This window comes from Aulonocara stuartgranti, assembly GCF_965226115.1.
Source record: "Aulonocara stuartgranti genome assembly, chromosome: 7".
In the NCBI taxonomy this organism is placed as follows: domain Eukaryota; kingdom Metazoa; phylum Chordata; class Actinopteri; order Cichliformes; family Cichlidae; genus Aulonocara; species Aulonocara stuartgranti.
Window position 1 is genome coordinate 41,618,533 of NC_138945.1, and position 21,468 is coordinate 41,640,000.

General features: G+C 40.8%; 2 protein-coding genes and 1 long non-coding RNA gene across 9 annotated transcripts in view; 2 read left to right on the top strand and 1 right to left on the bottom strand.

The window, feature by feature from the left end:
• LOC309711167 (UDP-glucuronosyltransferase 2A2-like) lies at positions 1–20,501 on the bottom strand. 4 transcript variants are annotated; one of them, XM_082541259.1, is made up of 10 exons: positions 18,019–20,501; positions 16,929–17,036; positions 10,631–10,709; positions 4,740–4,991; positions 4,010–4,499; positions 1,809–1,957; positions 1,596–1,727; positions 1,337–1,424; positions 577–796; positions 1–309 (listed from the first exon to the last, which is right to left on the bottom strand). In XM_082541259.1, the coding sequence occupies exons 4-10, from the start codon at positions 4,866–4,868 to the stop codon at positions 30–32; spliced, it is 1,488 nt and encodes a 495-aa protein (XP_082397385.1). In that variant the 5' UTR covers positions 4,869–4,991; positions 10,631–10,709; positions 16,929–17,036; positions 18,019–20,501; the 3' UTR covers positions 1–29. The 4 variants fall into 4 exon arrangements, with proteins under 4 accessions (XP_082397385.1, XP_082397383.1, XP_082397384.1 ...); XM_082541257.1 differs by lacking the exon at positions 16,929–17,036 and having other exon boundaries at positions 4,740–4,888; XM_082541258.1 differs by lacking the exons at positions 16,929–17,036; positions 18,019–20,501 and adding an exon at positions 16,263–16,911 and having other exon boundaries at positions 4,740–4,888.
• Positions 239–1,692, top strand: LOC309711172. 2 transcript variants are annotated; one of them, XR_014277894.1, is made up of 4 exons: positions 239–318; positions 1,197–1,254; positions 1,341–1,491; positions 1,582–1,692. It is a non-coding gene; the product is annotated as an uncharacterized lncRNA (long non-coding RNA). The 2 variants fall into 2 exon arrangements; XR_014277895.1 differs by lacking the exon at positions 239–318 and having other exon boundaries at positions 768–1,254.
• Positions 7,507–21,468, top strand: part of LOC309711166 (uncharacterized protein) — a 25,903-nt gene continuing 11,941 nt past the window's right edge. For all 3 annotated transcript variants that reach the window (XM_082541254.1, XM_082541253.1, XM_082541255.1), the window contains exon 1: positions 7,507–7,682. The gene's annotated coding sequence lies outside the window, so the exon portion shown is untranslated. The remainder of the gene's footprint in view (positions 7,683–21,468) is intronic.

Below are 21,468 nucleotides of genomic sequence, written 5' to 3' on the forward strand. Positions count from 1 at the left end.
ACAGGACGGTGCAAACAGGAAATCTCTCTTCAGTCCTTCTTCTCTCTTCCTGCTCGCCGTCTGCACTGCCGCAGGATGCAGCGTATCCCCACCCACCACAAAGCAGCGACGGTCATCAAAGCGATCAGCAGGGCAGCACCGGTGTCCAAGCTGTGGTACTGGAACCAGTTCAGGTCGTATGATGCCAACCGCAGATGCCTAGCTCCACCGTGTCGCATCACAAACTCCACCCAGAAGACGGCGGTACTCAGTGGCGTTACTGGCTGGTCGCGGTGCACCGCTGACAGACGCTGCATGTTGGTCCTGTAGCTGTGCATGGTAAACAAACAGGAAGTCATATGACAGTTTCACTGTTAAACAGTAGTGCACTTTTATTGTGAAGGAATCAGGTCAAAGACAGGAAATGGGGCGACCGTGGCTCAGGGGGTTGGGAATCGCATCTGTAACCGGAAGGTCGCTATATAAATCCAATCCATTATTATTAAATAAAATGTTATTAAACAGGTCCAAATGTACAAAGATGAAACTATTAACAGGAAATATACAAACACAATTCCACACTAAAATCACCTTTACCTTGGCTGGTTTGTGACGACGTGCAGCGCCTCTGCCAGCTCCTCAGCTGTCAGATGGTTGAAGTCCAGGACGATGGCGGTGCCGAGGCGGCTCATACGGGCGAGATTATCAGGCTGATCGCCAAACAGCGGCACGCCCACCAGAGGCACACCGTGAAACACAGCTTCATATAGACTGTTAGTGCCGCCGTGTGTCACGAATGCCTTTGTCTTTGGGTGACCTGAGGACAAAAAAAATACAGAGCTTTTATTGTGAAAGAACATCTTTTTGCAAATATTGATTATGTTAGTTGCCATTTCTGAGTCAAAACTTACCAAAGATTCTCACACTCAAATAAACACTTGGGCATCACTGAGAGTTAAAAACAGCCAAAATTCTTTCATCCTCAATGAAATGATCTGTTTGGCTTCTCTCACACCTGTTTAAATAAAGTTTAACATACAGGCATCCAAGATTTATAAAATTTAACAGAGTTTAAAGTTAACGGGAAGTCAGCTAGTTAGCTTCTATGTAAAGATACACCATGCACTGACAGAGATTTCTACCCCCCCCCCCCCCCCCCCCCAACCACCACCAAAAACATAAAATATACTGTTATCACTTCGGACATAAATGATAAGCCATCCACAGGAGGATTATCATCCACGCAGGAGGAGTCTGGACCTGGAAGGAGGCTTGGTATGTTGCCACTTAGCAAGTGAATAAGAGGCCTATTTGAGCTTTTATTTTGAAATTCCATGACATCATGAATGAGTCATACCCAGCAGGTCGTTCTGAGGGATCCAATCAGAAATCTTCGTGTTTGGAGCCAATGCAGTTGGAGCCTCGCCACGGTAACGCCAAATCACCTGAAAGGAAGAAAACACTCTTCAAGTCAAAGATGAAACAAACCATCTGAGCTTCTTCTGCCTGCAGGTATTTTTTGGATGATTATTGCAGAAAGTAATCAATGATGCAATCAATATCTGCTGACAGCCCAGTCCCTGATTGTTTGTCTGTGAGTAGGTGGAGCTTCTGACCTTCTGTGGGATCTGACCGAAGGCGGTGGCGATGATGTTAGCGTGCTGCATCGTCAGGTTGGTTACCATGGAGCCGAAGGAAGCCACAATTATGCCGGCATCACCTGAACTCTGCACAAATGCCTCCAGGTCCTGGAAGATGTGACATCATCATTACATCAACACTCACCTGTCCCATTTCAGAATAAAAGTGTGTGCAATCAGAGCTCACACCTCTGGCAGCTGATTGGCCGGTTTGCAGTGTAGACCGCCCACGTATTTGAAGTTTGGTGGGGTCGGCCGTGGCGTCTCAATGTCCCAGAACGTCCTGATGAGCCACACGTCGGCCTTCCCCATAGTCTCACACACACTGCTGGGAGTTCCTGTCCATACAGGAAAGAAGGGATATGACTTCAAAATAAAAGTTTGTACAGATTCAAAGTTATTTGGACAAGGATGGTTTCTATAATTCTGCATCTGTGCACCAATATAACGGACTTTACATCAAACCATCGAGATGTGACTAAGTGCAGTCTTCCAGCTTTAATTCAGGGTTTAACTTCAGTCTAACATTAACAGTTCATGAATTACAGACATTTTTTTACACAGTCCCTCATTCTCAGAGGATCTAAAAATAACGTTACAAACAAATTTAATTTTACATCAAAGGACAGTTCTCACTACTTGATGAAAATCCTTTGACTGATGAAGAACCCACAGATCAAATGCTGTCTCTTCCTCCAGCTGCTGCTGGTTTCTGCTCTCTGCCTTCAGTTTTGTACTTGAATGCTGAAATGTTGCTCTGCTGGTCTGAGATCAGCTGACTGACTCAGTCATTAAAGAGTATCTTTGGGTTGTTTTGCAGTTTGCTTTGGCTCATCATTGTCTGCTCTGTGAAGCTCAGTGTGATCAGTTCTACAGCATCAATATGAATGTGAGCAGAGAGTAAGACTGTCGTTGTGCTGGTTTTCATCTTTGATTTGTTTTCATACCTAATTACTAAGAGAAAGATCACGTGTGATCTCATTAGGATAGGGGTTTGTGTTGGTGTGTGGGGCTGTAGCCTGTAGGTTTATATTGTTAAATGCTGATTATGAGACAGTGTGTTTCAAATCATTTTACAGAGTAACATGAAAGTAACATAATGAGAATGTCTTTCTCCTGGGTGTAATTAAGTAATGTACTGCATTACTTTTAGGAAAAGTGTTCTGTAAGGGGAAATACCTCCAACATGCACAAACATGTGACCCACAGCATGTAATTAATTTGCATGAATGTAATGTCTTTGATTGCAAAATTCTTATCAATTCCCATCCCTAAGGAAGACAGTCTTTAACATCACATCCTCATATCTTAATCTTTGCAATCCTTATTTTCAGCTCACATCATGGAAAGTGTAGGTGTTTATTCCTTCAAATAAATACTGCTGTAACATCTTTGCTCTGTGGACCTCTGATTATTTTGGATGTGCTCAGATGGTTATCAGAAAGACATTAAGCCACCACTGCACTGTTCATCAGTGAGCTGTCTGAAGACTTTTGACATGAGTGTAAACCTATCTGTGAGCTCCCAAAAAGTTGATTCTGTTCATCTTGAAATAGCCTTTCCAGTGGGAGAAATGTTACATCATCATCATCTAAGTGACTTCTTCAGCCTCAGCTGACTGCAGGCTTCCCCAACCTTATACATTTGCACAATGACTGAAACTAGCACCATTGACGAACAATGGCTGTAAGGTCAGTTTCTTGATCATTAATATGGACATTGTCATGATCATTGATTAAATGCAGATCCACAGTCTATTCAGACCTACAGGCCAGTGGACACTCTTTCAATGATGAGGATGTACACACCCTGGACAGGGAGGAACGCTGGTTTGAGCGCAGAGTCAAAGAGGCCAGGGAAAGACCATCTCTGAATCGAGGAGGGGGCCTAAGGATACATCTTTTGCCATCTTACAATGCTGTTTTTGCATTTATTCCCTAACTCTCTTTGAATGGTACTCATGGATCAATGATCAATGGTCACTAATTAATCATCAATGGTCTTTTTCAGTGGTTGTTGATCAATGGTCATGACGATTTGTATATTAATGATTATGAAACTGACCTCACAGCCCATTGTTCGTCACTAGTGCTAGTTTCAGTTATTATTCAAATATACTCTTTATAAGGTTGGGGAAACCTGCAGTCATCTAAGACTGAAGAAGTCACCTGAAATCGTCTTTCACCCACTGAAAACGTCCAGATGAACAGAATCAACGTTTTGGGATTTTCCTACCTGAATATTGAGCATGCATCCAGAAATTTCTGTGAGCTGTTATTTTAGTTAAACTCTGAATCAAAGCTGAATATCTGCCTTCAGTCACATAATGATAGTTTATTTAAACCCTGTGTGATGCCCTCAGAGTGGAGACATAACTCTTGACCGCTGACCTTTGATCTCCCTGTAGTATTGATCGAGCGTCAGCTTCCAGGTCAGTTCGCTTACTGCTGACGACCCCACATATATCACCATGTTGACCAGCCTCTCACTGAGTGTCATGTGGTCGTTGTATGAGAGAGGAGCTAACGGGACGTAGGATGGCGGTGCGGGGGCGTGGCCACAGTGTCGCTCAAAAACACTGCCGAAGCTGAAGCGCATTGAGATGATGAGTGGCACACTGAGCAAGTCTGCCACCAGGTCACCACACATTGCCATCGAGTCCTGCAAGATGACGTCAAAGCTGGTGTGGCGCAGAGTCGCCATCAGCTGCTTGTTCCTCAGCATTCCGTCACACTGCTGCCTCCCGAAGTCCAGGAAGTGCAGTATCCAGGAAGCCGTCTTTAGGAACTTCTGCAGTGGTGAAGACAAGTGCGCCTCATACATGGAGAAACGCATCAATTCCTGCATAAGGTCCAGATACTCCTGCCGGCTGTACGACACCTGCAGGAGGAAACACCTGATCAGGTCATTGATTCTATATCAGCTACGCCCAAAAAAAACAATGAAAAAAATGCTTTCCTCTGATTTTCAGGTCTGAAATGAGACAAACACGGAGAGGTGTCTGTGGGTAATCAGGGGGAAGGACGGGAAATTAAAGTTACTCAGAACCATTACTTCACAGTGATTGTCAGGGATCTTCTTTGGGTGACTACAAACACGCTGTATAAACACCAGTGTTACCTTGAAGACCAGGAAGTTGAACTTGGCGGTGTCACGGCTGTTGTTGTAGTTGACAGACGGCGATGCATCGGGCACTAAGATGGTGACCGAATGATTCCTCTTCACCAGCTCCTCTATGATGTTCCGCATGTTCAACCAATGGCTGAACTCTCCCGGAAATGCCAGAACATGGCCACCATGTACCGGGGAGACGGGATGAAGGAGCAGGAGGGTGAGGGAAAGAAGAAGAAGAAGAGGAAGAGACGTGGAAACCTGCATCATGTGTGAAACAACAAAAAGATCCTGAGTTTGTGAGCAAATCCAGTCAGACTGAAACTGCATGTCCAGAGTCCAATCCGCTCAGAGGTCAGCTGCAGATGAGAGCTCTGATTGGACAGCATGATTGGCCTGCTTCAAGGCAAACACAGAAACCTGTTTATCCATTGTCCTGCTGGACCTCACTCACGGTTTTTAGAGTCAGCTCAGGTAAAATGACACAGTAACACATATCACAGAATAAAACTTTAACCACAGTCTGAGCAGCTTCATATTCATCTCTCAGTCTGTGAGAATATTAAATATCAAGAGTCAGACTGTACATGAAACACACTCTTGCTTTAATCAGAGGCGGAGCCAGACATTTGAAACAGTAGTATGCATGTGGGATTCTTTTTTTTTTTTTTTGGGGGGGGGGGGGGGGGGGGGTAGAAATGACTGAGATCAATAGGCTCTGTTTTGAGTTTTGTTCAAAAACGAAGGACTTCATATAGGGAAAAAAATATCACATATGCAGGACACCTTAAACTAGGTTTTTAATTAAGCAGCAAGGCAGAACAAAGTCGGGCTGTATCAAGACACGAGGACTAAACCCCAATTCAACCAGACCCAGAACTGATCCGGAATTAAAACAGGACTACAACAGTTCAAACTCAGGACTACTTAGGACTTAACCAAGACAGAACCAGAATCAGAACTAGATGATAGTAGCACTAAAAATCATCATAGACCTGCACTACACTTATTTTTTTAATTCTACCAAAGTCCACTATTTAGATTGAGAAAAGTTTATATAATTATTTAGCCTTGTTGTGCAAACAAGCCTGCATAACTTAATAAATATAGAATTTGAAAAATAACAAACCAAAAAAGAAACACTAGGTACCAGATACATGAGTACCTATGATACGGTGATACTTTTGGTAAACAACCATTTGACTAACATGTGTCTCACCTGCTCTTGTTCCCTCTCTCTTCTGTCCTCATTCTCCTCTCTCTCCCTCTCTGTTCCTCTCTCTCCCTCTTTATGCTGACAATCATCAAATATACAGTTGAAACCAGATATTTACAAACTCTTCAGATAAAAACACTTTTTTAATTGTAACATCAAATCAGACTAAATGTTTATTTTTTTAGATAAATATAAAAAACATATTTGTTAACTGTAAGAGTAAAGAGAGAAACTGTCTGTATTTCTTAATTGTACATGGCACCAAATTGTATTCAAAAGTGAGCCACACTTATGGAGCTCCACAATTCTTTTCCTGGTGTTTTGGTTGACATCTCTTGATTTTCCCATGTCACAGAAACAGGCTCTGTGTTTTGCCTTATATGCATCCACAGCTGTGGCACCAATTTACTCACATGGACTCTACTAACCTATCAGAAGCTTCTTCAGCTCAGAATGGAATCGTCTGGAGTTTTCTTATTAATTAACAATAAACTTAGTGTATATGTACTCCTAAATCTGATGAAAGTGATAAAAAATAGACAGCTCTCTCTTTATTCTGACATTTAACGAATTCAAAAGATATTTCAATATTTATTTAACCAAAACAAAACAAGTTTACTCTAAATTGATGTTGTACAGTAAAAAAATGTTCTTGTGTTTTCCATAAAGTGTGTGTAAATATCTGGTTTAAACTGTGAATATACTGCTGTGTATTGAACTTCCTCTTGTTTTGCATAGAAATATACTGAACAACATACAAAGCACAATATATAAAATACTACCAGAGTTTTTTCTTTGAAAGAAGCCCCTTATGTCCATTCTTGTATATCAGTGCATTACTGAAACCGATTTATTTAGCCGTGGAGGGAAACAACTGAAAATATGAAATAAACACACATGTAAGCTAAGACTCTCTAAAGAAACAGCATTGTTGTTGTTCAGTTTTTCATTTCGCCATTTGTTGATTCACTCGAAGAGCAAGTAACGTAATATGGGTCAAGTGATCAGTTTGACATCAATCTTTCGTGATACACCGTCATATTTACATTATTTGTACAGTACGAATGACTTGCTTTGGTAACTGGTCAAACTTCAGTTCTCCTCTGTCTGCCTGGCTGCGCTTCTCTAACAGCGCACTCGCAGGCAGCAGCTGCCCCGTCTGAGCTCAGATCATACCAATATTAGGGGGGATTTACGCACAGTTGTAAATTCCCACAGTGTGCTCTATGTGCTTCGAATATTGTGTGTAGTTTTTGTTTTATACAGTTGTCAGCCAGGCATCTAACTATGAAAAAATTACACTCCAAAAGACCCCGGGCTTCTGAAAAAACAACCCGGGCTTAAGCCCAGTAAGCCTCCCAGCTCCGCCACTAGCTTTAATCACACTCTCATCTGCAGAAACTCAACACTGCAGCTTTCATGAACACTTTTTCTGATCTGCTTTAAAATGGATGATAAGTAAAGACAATACATCTGAGAGCTCAAAGCGCCGCACTGCAGGCGTCACAGACACACACACACACAGCCGCTTCCTGTTCTTTCAAGAGCTTTTATTTTGAAGTTTCCGGCGGAAGTTCCTCGGTGTAACTGCTGCTAGCTTCCTGTCGACCTGTGTGGTGCAAACAGAGGTTCCGAAAGTGGACAGGGCGGACGGATTCCGCATTTCCGTTTAACCGACTAAAATGGGATCTGAGAGGACTTAACGGAACCTGAAGGATCCGCCGGGCTAAAGCCAGGTAAACACAGCGGTTAAAAATTTCTCGGTTTGTCCCGGGCTGACAGCCTCCCTCATAGTAAAGCCTGCTAACGCAGCTAGCCGCTGTTAGCTCAAACACTTTACTAATTTTCCCAAATCTCGTTTTTTCCCCACTTTGACCCTCACCGTTCCCGCCTCGTGACTTCCCTTGATGTAACGTCACACGAGTTCCGCTCTGACGAAATAGAAAAACGTCAGGTGAGCCGTTAGTCAGTTGACTGAAAACGGGTAACAGGAATATTTCTGGGTGTTCTGTAAGTCTCGCGAGAAAACGTGAAGCTGTGACATCTCATTATTTGTATTCCACCTGCCGATTGCTCATCAGACTACCACAAAATAGAACTTTACATTTACAGTTAAGACCTAAGTGTAAGTGCGGTCATTTAATCCTGAAGGGGACATCTTTGTCCCCACGGTAACCTCACAGGTGAGTTCCCTCTGATGATGTAACATTTACCCAAGCTTCCTGTTTGGCTGTATGAATAAAGTGTAATTCAACTGAAAGGTACAGTGAGGTGATTTGTGGAGTGTATGCAGAATGGCAGGTAAAGCTCCGCCTTTATGTATCAGGGGAAGATGGATCAATTAGAGATTATCAGTGAAATCAAGAAGGTCAATCAGATCAATTGGAGATTGTTTCAAGCGGGCTGTGGTCATGTGACCTGTGCTCTCTGATGGAGTGTCAGCCATGCATTCAGGGTACAGCTGGGCGAGGAAAATATAATATGATATATATATACATACATACATACATATATGTGTGTATCATGATATGTCTTGAGCCTCCAGCGCCCTCGGTACCGGGGACAAAGGGGGTGAGCTGCAGTTTAAGTCTCCATGAATTTTGTTTTTTTACGTAAATAGCTACATGTGTGGTATCCACAGAAACCTCGGAATCTCAGCTAAAAGCTCATACAAACCATTTCTACAACCACCAAACACAGCGAAAATAACAAACAATTAAAAGAGCAGTCATGTAATTTCACAACATGTGCCCAACCACAAACAATGAAGCTACGAACTCACTCGACTTCATATAACCAAGCAAATGGCACGTTGTCTAAAAGCAGAGATGTCGCAGATTCCAAAGCTGCACGTTTTGTCACGCTCCGACCAAAATTCACTGAACCAGCTGCAAAAGAAGACCATAAATATACTTCACGTTCGATAAACAATAACATGGAATCAGGCTTACTGTGCAGTTTTTCTTTGTTTCTCTCGCCGATATGTAGCTCATATAAAAGCTGGCTTATCTAAAGTTTTCTTTGGTGTGTGGGGAGACGTTCATGTGCAGAGTTTAAAACATTCTTAATTTTGCAGTGGATGACTTTCCAGCTGGTGGAATAGATTAGTGGTACTGCTATCTTACGTGGCAATAGTTTAACAGCATGTTTTGCAAATTACCACATTTTGTTTGATATCCTCATAAAATCCAAACGACAGCGAGTCTCATTCTCTCACTTAAGTGAAATTCCCACTGTCGCCATATTTTTCCCTATCTGGTAGTATATAAACACACATGCTCAATGCAGTGTGCTGGGTAGAAAATTTTCCAGTTGGGAGGGGGATTATTGATGCATTCGCAGCATTTGGGAGAAAAAAAATCAGTGAATTACGTGCAGACAGCTTAATATTTCCATGACAACCTATACTCGATGGTTACGATAAAGCGATTTTAACCATCAATGCAGTCATCTCAGAAATAATGAGCTCCTCTTCCAACCCATCAGGACTCTCAGTGGCCATTTCACAGTACTCAAGTACACAAGACCGTAGTTGTGTACAGACAGATCTGGGGCAGCAGGTTGAGGGTCGCAGATGCCAACAGACTCAATAAACTGATCCACAAGGTCAGTAATGCTGTGGGGATGGAGCTGGACTCCCTTAAGGTGGTGTCGGAGAGGCATATGCTGTCCAACATAAGGACAATGCTGGACAATACCTCCTACCCACTGCATGATGTGCTGGCCAGTCATAGGAACATGTCACAGTACACTAGGGTTTGCCATATTATACGTTCACGGTAATACCGGTGCAATGTTAGGCAACGATAAGAAAATGAAATATCGCGATAATATATGGGTAAAACACGCATGTGCAGTGCCTTTGTTTTCATATGCACATGTCCGAAAAAGCATGGCGGTAACAGAGAATGAGAAGGGAGAAAGCGGATCGTTGAGTGAAACGGATGAACCAGAATTTGTTTGTAAAAATGGTGACACTTCAGTGATGTGGAACTGATTTGGTGTTTGTCCGTCAGATACACGACAAAGCACTTTTTTTTTTTCTGCAATGCAAGCGGCCGCCGTTATTGCCGTATTTGCCGGACTAAGGTGCTCGTAAATCTGGGTCCTAAACTCAGTCTTCTTCAGGTCCCAAAGTCAAACGAACACTGCAGCATCACTGAGAGTTAAAAAAAACTGTCTAAATTCATTCATCTTTAATAAAACGATCAGCATTGCTGCTTTACCAGGTGTAACTATGAAGTTTAACATCCAGGCATCCATGAAAACAGAATTTATTACGTTTAACAGAGTTAGAAGTTAGCAGGAAGTTAGAAGTTAGCTCGCTAGTTTTGGTAGTTATCTAAGCATGATATAGCATGTTCTGACTGAGAGATTTCTTTTTTTTTTTTTCGTGTCCCGTTTGGCTCTTTAGCCATCAGAATTGTTGTCTTAAGGCCAAGAAAGATGCCGAGCGGATTTATTTTACCAAGTGGATCATCATGGCCTTGCCATATTGGTCCATTTGATTGACCTTTATTCTAATTATGAATTTATTTTATTTTCAGTTGCTACAAACGGGACGGACATGACTGGGGGATAGGACAGGGAGAAAGAATGAAAGAAAGAGAGGGAGAGAAAGAAAACCAAAGGGGAGAAGAGACAGTGAGAAGGGGGGGAAGAAAGAAAAAAAAAACCTGCATACCTGTGTGGATCAGCATGCTTGCATTCCAAAGGTTTCTCCATGTAACGATCTGCTAGGGAGTGTGGGGACTGAGAGATTTCTGAAAAAAATCAAACGTACAGCTCTGCTATCACTTCCAACATAAATGAAGACAGGAAACTGAACAGCAGTGACATTTGTAGGGTTACTGAAGTTGGGCTAGCTGGTATATAATGATGTGCTATGTGATTGCTAGCGACACAGCTATGTTAGCATAACATAAACAGTGAAGCTAGAGGATGAACGCTAACACTTTTCCACTCGATAAAAGTTAACGTGAAGGTTCCTGATGGTTAGAGACAAATGCAATCGCATAAACGGACCAAATTTCAGTCAGGAGAACAACTGAGATAATCCATCCACAGGTTAGTCATTAATATACTGCAACAACATGGGAATAGAGCAGCTGTGATCGAATACAGCATTAATGAATCAAAGGTACAGAAGTGGAGGAAGCAAGAAGAATGAGTTGAATAAAGTTTGACTCATCTGACTGCTTTGTTTTGCTTAATATGCCTTGTAATCTCGTGCACCTTATGGTCCGAAAAATACGTATTTTACTTTTTTATTTGGCACACTGCAGTTGAATGTTGCAAAGCACCTCTTTTTAACTTCAGTGGATATTATACATGGTTATGCTTAGGATATGTCAGCCCATTTCTACTGGAAATGCCTTTTGGTTAAACATTCAGCAAGGAATTTGCATTTGCACTGTTAAATTTTTATATAGCTTTAATACACATAAAAAACAACTGCTTGTTTAAGTGAGAATAAATGGATTTTTTTTTTTTTTGCGCTAGTAAAGTTGTGGAGTTGTATTTTGTCTCGCATGAATTATATAGTCAGTTATATTGTTATCGCAAATTTTCAAATATATATCGTGATAAATATTTTTGGCCATATCTCCCTGCTCTACAGTACACAGTGCAATAGTTGCACCCTTTTGGACATCCTCTACAGTGAAAATAACAAAGTTTTAAAGTTTTCTTATATTTGTAACTTTGTAATATACGGTATTATTTAATTTAGTTCAGTCTGTTACTGTTATTATCTTGGAGCGACTGTAACCACACAATTTCCTCAGGGATTTATAAAGTATTCTGAAAAGTATTGAAAACAGTGTGCCAGGAGTCAGGGGTTCTTACTGGTTCTAGTGACTCTCAACCTCCCAGTCAGCTGACAGCTGGTGGGGTGACTACATTGCCTGAAAACATCAGAGCACTTTTGCACATAGGTGACGTCTTGATAAATCGAGCAGATATTTGAAGCTTACATGTCTACATTCTCACATGAAAATATCTTAAAAGTTTATTTCGTGTCACAGCACCAGTCATATATTCAGGGGTGCACATAAGTGGTCCGTAGGTGTGCATTCGCTGTCAAAATAAAAGACACGCACCAGATAAGAAGTTGCAACGCGCGTTTGCGTACATATAAAAGGCAGTGTTTTTGTCCACTAGAGTGGGATTTTCACGGCACATTCTGCACCACATCTCTGTGCGTTCATCATCTGTTTGAAGCCAGCTTACCTCCTGCAACCACTTTTCCGAGAATAAACGCTTCTTTTGTGGTTCGGACTCCTTCTGACATTTCTTTGGAGGTGGAGGAAAACCAAAGTAATTGCTTAAAGGAGCTTGCTTCTTCGACATCTTTAAGAGTTCTAAATAAATGTGTGTCCTCCTCCAGAAAATCTTATGTACGCAAACGCGCGTTGCAACTTCTTATCTGGTGCGTGTCTTTTATTTTGACAGCGAATGCGCACCTGCGGACCACTTATGTGCACCCCTGAATATATTAAACTTTCCTCACAGATTTAGCCGCTTTCCATCATCATTGCTGCTTTTAATAATAATAATAATAATAACTTTATTTATAAAGCGCTTTCAAACAAAGTGCTGTACAACTATTTGAAACTAAAAAGATAAAAAAATAAAATAAAAGTGATACATAGCAATACAGGTAAAAGACACAATACAAGTTAAAAACAGTAAAAATTTAAAAACTAAAAGCCATAGAATTAAGACATGTAAGATGGGGTGAACAAATGTGTCTTCAGCTTAGTTTTAAAAACCTCCACAGAGCATGCCTGCCTAATATCTTGAGGGAGGGTGTTCCACAGAAACGGGGCACGAAAAGAAAAAGCACGCTCTCCAATTGTCTTTTTTCTGGCTCTAGGAACCTTTAGAAGGCCAGAGTCCTGATATCAAAGAGCACGGGATGGAACGTAAAGATGTAAAAGGTCGGAGAGGTATGAAGGTGCCAATCCGTTTAAAGCCTTGTAGGTGAGCAGCAGGACCTTAAAATCTGCTCGAATCTGACAAGGTAGCCAATGAAGAGAGTTCAGTACAGGGCTAATGTGCTCAAATTTCCCAGTTCTTGTTAAAATGCGAGCAGCTGCATTTTGCACCATCTGTAGACCTCTAAAACCTTTCTTTGGTAGCCCAGAAAGAAGAGCGTTACAATAATCAATACGTGAGGACACAAATGCATGGACAAGAACCTCTGCAGTGTCGCTTGACAAACCTTGTCTGATTCTGGCTATGTTCCTCAAATGATAAAAGGCGGTCTTTGTTATCTCTTTTACATGAGATTCAAAGGAGAGCACCATGTCGAACCACACGCCCAAGTTTTTTACCTTGTTCCTGCAATTTATGACACTGTCATCAATTTTCAAGATGAAATTTTGGGACAAGTGCTGAAATCAATATTTAGGAGCAAGAAATTATCTGATAACCAGCCCTTAATTGCAGATAGACAAGATTCTAGTTTAAAGACTTCAGCACAATTTTCAATGGTTAAAGGAACATAAAGCTGCAGGTCATCAGCGTAACAATGAAAGGTTACATTAAAAGAACGTAGAAGAAGAGGCAGCAGGTACATAGAAAACAGCAATGGTCCAAGTACAGAGCCCTGAGGGACCCCATGCCTCACTGCACAAGTCTCGGAGAGATCATTTTTAAAACTAACAGTCTGAGACCTCCCAGACAGGTAAGATCTCAGCCATGATAAAACATTTCCTGTAATTCCAGTAAAATGTTCAAGCCTATCTAATAAAATGCAGTGATCCACAGTGTCAAACGCAGCACTTAGATCCAGCAGTAATAAAACTGAACTGCGATCATTGCCTGCATTTACCAGCAGATCATTTACATGTACCACTTTTACTAAAGCTGTTTCTGTGGGGTGATTTGGTCTAAAAGCAGACTGAAATGGTTCGAACAGATTGCTTGTTGACAAATGCTCAGTGAGCTGCTTAAAAACCCCTTTTTCAAAGACTTTAGATAAAAAAGACAGATGTGAGATGGGTCTATAGTTTGCGACCATGTCAACATCCAGTCCAGGCTTTTTCAAGATAGGCACTACCACAGCTGATTTAAAACATTCAGGGAAGACTCCAGTTGTCAATGAAGTATTTAAAAGAAACAGAATGTAGGGTCCTAATGCTGACCACAGTTCCTTTATAGCCCAGGCTGGTAGAGGATCCAAAGAACAGGTTGTACATCGAGCTGCTTTTACAACCTTAGTTAATCGAGACAGAGAAATAACCTTGAAGTCAGAGAACAGTTTATCAACACCAACAGGCAAAGCAGCCGAGTAGTCTAATGAAAAGCTTGAGGAGGGAGTTACCTGATTTCTAAGTGTTTCAGCCCTGTCTCCGAAAACGTAAGAAAGTCATGAGCTATCAAATTAGAACAGCAGAGCGTTGACTTACTCTCTGTAAGTTGCGACACTGTGTTGAATAAGAGTTTTGAGTTATGTTTATGACTCATGATGAGATTTGAGAAATAATTTGCTTTCGCTTTCGACATCGCTGATTGAAGAGAAGACAATGAGTCCTTCCAAGCCTGGAGAAATACTTCTAGTCTGGAAGATCTCCAGTGACACTCTGCTTTTCTACAATTTCTTCTCAAGTTCAAGAGCTCCTCATTTAGCCAAGGCATAGGGTTCCTTTTTTTGACATTTTAACTTCTTTACGGGAGCAACAGAGTCCAGTAGTTCAAGAAGTGTATTATTAAGATTCGCAGTCAAGGTGTCCACACATAACTCCTGGGTAAAAATAGGGTCCGACACATCAGGTAGATGTAATTTAACTCCAAACAATGCTTCAGGGCTAATATAACGAGATGATCTGAGGGGCAATCTTCCCCTCTCAGAAGCTGGAGATTTAGGGATTAAAATATCAAATAAAATTGCTGAGTGGTCTAAGATAGGTAAAACACAATTTTCAGTCATTGATACATTCAATCTGTAACCCAAGACAAGGTCTAGGGTGTGGTCCTTATGTGTTGCCCCTTAAACAAATTGTGTGAAGTTTAAGGAATCAATTACATTTAAGAAATCTTTGACCAGGGGTTTATCCTCACAACACAGATGAATATTAAAGTCTCCCACTATAAGAATTCTTTCATAGTGAGCGATAAAATATGTCAAGAAGTCTGAAAATTCCGAAATAAGCAAGTCATTATATTTAGGTGGACGATAGATGACTATAATTAGAACGACGGGACAGCTTAAAGTCAGGAGTTGGGACTCAAATGAGGTAAAAATACCAGGACTTTGTATCTGGTATTGTATCTTTGTATCTGTTTAAGTTTCAGACGAAATGCATTCTGGGATACTCGTTGCACCAAGTCCACACAAGTCATCACTAAGAATGCTTGATAAAATGGGCGGAGCACAAAAACACATTTAGGCATTTTTAGCGTACTTGACTTGATGCGTGCTTTGAATAGAGATTGACAGACCACGTGACTTTCGTGCATTGCATGCCAGGAACTCGTGGTAAAACAATTCAAGTACCGCATCAAATGCAAGCATTTGAAGCTCCGCAAAAACGTTCATTCTCCGGTTCCAATACTTTCTTGCTTTTTCTTTGCCCCCCAAAAAAGGTATGTACAAAACGAAGGAGAACAATGCCGGTCCGTACAAAGACAGACTTGATGAAAAGTCAAAGAAAAGATACGAGGAAAAAAATCAAAGGAGTGAAAGGGTCAGACCCTTACGAGCACACAGAGTGGACAAAAGACGTTAACGTGCTGCCCAACTTTCACCACGCTCATATTTATAATTATACGTTCTTGGAGTGAGTGCATACACTCATGAAGTTTAGAAACTTCAGGTCACTGCAACAAGCCCAGGTACAGTTTACCGACGGATGGGTACAGGACCTTGAAATGCACCGTGTAGAACGAACCAGTCTCACAAATCGTCTTCATAAATACACATTCATTAACCATTTATTAATAGAACCTTTAAGCTCAACGGTAATTAATTAGTAGTGGAAATAATTTCTGGTACGCATTACAGAAATGCAGTGACAATAATATTGTATGCTGTAATCGTACTGGGCAATTAGTGATACAAAAAACCAGTTTTATCCTTTGAATAAAAGTATGTGTTTTTGTCAATGTACCATGGTAATAACAGAAGTGAAACGCAATATTGTGTCAGGACAATTCACTATTTATGCACAATAAACAAAGGAGCATAGCGCGACAATTTCTGTTCAGCGCCAGACTTGCTTGTAACCTATATCACCAATTATGTTAAGAAAAATGACGCATTAACTACAACAGCAGACTGACCTTTGTGTAAATGCTTGGAGCAGACTAACCTGTGAGCTGGAGTGTTCTGGGACGTTATATTTGGTCTTTGAGTGGCTGCAATCCAGGCCATCCGTTGGCTCTTTGTTACTTCGGAAACATGGCTTGAACAATTTCTCTTTAACGACGTAATCCGATAACAACTGATCTCTTTACCCGTCAGCTTCCCGTGGCTGTCATGCGACCGGCTATTGCAGTTAATAATACAACGGCTTCTTGACATTTTTGTGTTTCTTTTTATCGCTGTGTGACTGATTTAAATTGAAAGTCTGTGTGCGCTAGTACCTCTTGCCACGAGTTCTCAGAATCCTTTGCGGTTTTACCCCTGAATGACCTTACATTTTCAATCTCTATTGGAAGAATACAACTGATGGCGTTTCACAAGTCCATAGGAACACAAGTACAAATATTGAAAAACAGCCAGTGTTTGTGAATAATGATGAAATGAAATGTTCATGAACTGATCTCGAGTCTGCTGCATCACTGCAACATCAACTGACTCTGATCGTTGCATTTAAGGTCAAAGGCCAAACCAGGATTCAGTTTCATCTGTTCTAAACGATGAGCATAGACAGATTTATATCAAACTTTATTCAGTCTGTGATGATAACAGTTGATTTCAGTCAGTACTGATGTGTGTCCTCTGAATTTAAACTGAGCCTCTGACGTCTGTTTACCTGTTGCCGTGGTGAATCACAGTATCAGAGCTACATTGATGATTGCTTCTTGTCATTAGTATACTCATAGCTGATTGGTCCACCTCTGAGCTGTTGTTGCTAGATGTGCTGTGATGGATGGAGGACAGACACAGCTGCAAGATCTGTCCTAATACGTCAAGATACTAGTGATGGAATTTCCGGCTCTTTTTAGAGAACCAGCTCTTTCGGTTCGGCTCACTAAAAAGAGCCGGCTCTTTCGGCTCCGAACCGGCTCTTCAGGTTGGTTTTTTTGCTTTAATTAATTTATTATTAACAATAATATAAAATTATGCACAAAAGGAATTACTAATGTAAAAAAAAAGGTTTTATTTATATATGTTTATATATAAATAAATGCGGTGGCCCCTAGAGACAAAACACGTACAAACTCCAAAACACATTTCTAGCATGAACTGAACTTTCAAAACAGAGCTACCTAGATCCTTTAAATTACACAATTGAAAGCATAAAAGCATATGTGTATTGTTTGTGTATTTATACACAAGCATTCATATATATAGTCAAAAAAAAAAAAAAAAAAAAAAAGTTCATTTACCTGTTATTACCACACACCAAATACGGTCGTTGGTACTTGCTGGCTTGTGTAGCCACTAGGTAACAAAAGCTCAACACTGCCCCTAGCATCCTGGAGCACTTCTGTTGTCTTTTGTACGTGTTTTGAGTTTTTATGTGTTTTTACTTGTTTTGGAGTTTGTACGTGCTTCAGAGTTCGTACGTGATTTGAAGTTTGTATGTGCTTTGTCTGTAGGGGCCACCATAAATATACTTTTATTTATTCACTCCACATAAAATGTAATAAATAAATCATATAATACAAAAATCAACTATTCACATTTCAACTTTTAACTATTTAAATTTTCAGCTTTTTCCTTTTACAAATTTAAAGTGAAACAACACAAAACACTGCAAACCACAACACAATTAAATATAAATTATAATATGAAAACAAAAAGAACATACATATTCTCTGTCATATGGACCTGCATGAATAAAATTTCTGAATCCTTTATCATCTGCAACTGAAAATAGTTGTGAATAATTACTATACCTTTCTAATGTGACAGTGTTGTCCCTGGCTCTCTTTCTCTCTCTCTTCCTCCCGCTTTGTTCCTGTGCTACTGAGTGTAACTACCGTCCCCTCCCCCCTCTTCCCAGCGTAAAGCACAAGGCTCGCATAGTGAGTGAAGCGGAAAAAAAGTGCGAGAGCAGGGCCGGCCCGTGGCATAGGCCGTATAGGCTGTCACTACCCGATCCGTACCGGAAACCCGATCGGTACCCCGCATGCGCGAAAGGTTTCTACTTCCGGTCGTAGCGTTTTACGATAGTTATGGGTCAGAGTATCTGTTAAGATGTTAAGAATAACAAGTATATCTTAAAATGTTTGCAATAATGAAGCATTTCAGTACAATGTAGACAAAAACGAAAAATAAAAAGAAAGTTACGGATCAGGACTCTCCGATCCTTACTGCGCATGTGTAAAGTCTGACCGTACAAATCGGGTCTACCCGATCCGTACCGCGCATGTGCAGATGTTTTCTTCTTCTTCTGTTCGTTTAATGGCAGTTTACTCCCCAGTGTACGAGGATACCGCCACCTGCTGACCGAGCGAATAAACCCTATTATAAACTGAATTATCGTCATTACAAACGTGTGTTAAATCTGATTTAGCGATAGTCGAGTGTGTGTATGCTTGTCTGTGAGGAGAGGATTGTTGGAATAGTGATGATGATGTGCGCTATCACTGTCAATTAAGAAACTGTAAAAAAAAAAACTGTAAACAAACTGTAAACACTTAATCTGGCTGATGAATCTACACGTGAGATATTACAAAGTCTGCATTATTAACTCTGTAATTAGGCGCCGTTCTTCTTATTTTATGGCGCTGTTGCTCAATCGGGGGACACTCTCTGTTGAGGAGAAAAGCATGAATTTCTTTGTATACGGATTATCCATTGTTTAAATGTCCCGGGCAGTCGAAAAGGAGGCAGAGCTGTTGAGAAATGCTAGGAGCTAACTGGGCGCTAACGGTATCATTCAAATATATTGAATGTCGCAATGTTGGCAAAGAGAGGAAGTGACGTAAGATTTGCGCATGCGGGGTACTGATCGGGTTTCCGGTACGGATCGGGTAGTGACATAGGCAAATGCTAAGGGCGCCGTCCATCAGGGGGCGCCACGCCAGTGCCACAAATGTTGGGGAAAAAAAAAAAAAAGTTGGTACTATTATTTCTAAATACAAAAAATAATCCCACGTTAATTAAAATGCAAAGTAAAGCTTATTTAATAGAAATATTATTTGTTACAACATTACACTACACTGCTGATATAGGGGGGCGCCACCTAAAATCTTGCCTAGGGCGCCAGATTGGTTAGGGCCGTTTCTGTGCGAGAGAGAGGGTGAGAGAAAGGGGGGGGGGGAAAACCCCACGGCTCGCGATAAGGAACCGGCTCGCGTCGTTCAGGTCAAAGACTCGGCTCTAAGAGCCATTTCGTTCACGACCGACCCATCACTACAAGATACGACCTAATAGCTCCCCAAAAATGAAGCATATCTCTATCGCCCCCTAGTGTCTGGCTGCAGTATAGGTCATAAATCCTGCCTCCTCCATGTTAGTGGATGGGACTGGGGTCAGACTAAAATTAAAAAAAATCTCCTCAAATAAACTTCTTCCAAAAATGCTTCCTTCCACTAATGGTAGTTCTCATGACTCTGATTTGTTTTTTAGGGGTCTCCTTACTCATAAGTTTGATTGTAATTACTACCATAATGCTGTTAAATTGGGGTGGAACTTTATCATAACAGCTTTGACTGGCAGCTGCAGTAACAGAGAAACTTGCGTATCTCTTTCGGGAAAGGCAGATAGATCTGAGAGGAGGTCCAGTGTTTATGTTACAAAACTGCACCGACTGTTTCAAACTGACAGCCTGAGGTGTTCTTCAGTAAACTGGACTACCCAACAGAAGGACCCGAGGCCCTACTGCACTTTTTCGGTAAGTTAAACGTGTTTGTAAGCTAATCTGTAACTAATGTCCGCAACTAGGTCCTGAGACCTAGCTACCTAAGATGAGCACTCGGCTGTTGGGGAAACTTGTTTTGTAACGTTTGTTTAGCTAATCCGTGCAGGTGAATGAATTTACCCTGACTAATGAAATCATAAAAGCACCAGGCCGCTCAGTCACCAACTACCGTTACTATTACGATTATTAAATATGTGCAAACAGCAGCATGTTTTCTGTCTCTTGCTACATCTGTAAGGACAGTAAAAAAAAAAAGAAGCTTGGACCCTTACCCCTTCATTAATCATTAACTATGGATGAAAATAGCAAAGCCCTGTACTGAAACCAACTACGGCCGTTTGGCAGCTTAAGTTAAAGTTGTTTTCTTTTACTAGGTTTGTTTCAAATGTTCCGGTTAAAATAACAGCCTGGATGATTTTAAATGAGATATTTTTCACAAAGTTACTTCTGCAGTACTGCTTACAGCTTACATCCTTTGAGGGAAATAATTTAAAGTATTAATATTTGTCCAATACTCAGGCAGCAGCTCAAACACTGCTGATAACACGTCCGTATGTTGGTGACCACGATGCAACAGCAGACTGAACCAGGACTGAAACCTGCTCCATCATCTCATCTTAGCAAATCTCCACTTAAAAAGCACCAGCGATTCAAAGGTAAACATTATACTGGAAAATGTGTTAGTATATAAGTATTTGTCCTTTTTTAACAGCTCATATGTCAGCTGTCAGCAGAACTTTAGAACTGAAAAAATGTAAGAGAAGAACTTCAGACCCTGAGCGTGTGGGACAGAGAAGGATCAGCTTTATTTCAGATTTGAGAGATAAACTTTATATTTCAGTTTGTGATGGTTCTGTTCTCTTTGTGATTACAGGAGCTGCCCTCAGATTCAGACCTCAGCACCACCCAGTGACAGCAGATAGATCACCCTATATCTTCACTCTTTGTAGTAACTGCAAAATTAACTGATGAAAACAGTACAAAGGTTAAAGTAACACATGTGCTGTCAGTGAAAGCTGCAGCTGTTTTATTGATAAAGTTAAAGACAAAAAGACAAAAGGATTAATCACCCGTGTATCTGTGTCACTATATATCAGCATTAACAGGACCTCAGTTTGGTGTTTCACAGAGCTGCTGATCTCAGACCTGCACAGTTTCTGTTTTAAACACTTGATGTACTCAGCTGCATGAAGAGCACATGAGATTTTCTCTGACACAATTAAATAAAACCTGATGAAGGTCAAAGGTCGCCACTTGTATGTTGAGCTAAAAACTTGTCATCTGGAATTCTTTCACTGTTTTTTTTGCCAATGGTGTGTTATTTATCATAAAGTAATCCGGAGTCATTCATACAAGATTAACCAGAGAGGATAATTTATTTTTAAATATATAACTTTCTACAGGACTGAATATAATATCTTTGTGTAAAAGTCCAGTACCTCTGAGAATGATCTGAATACTTCTAACATTAGACAAAGCA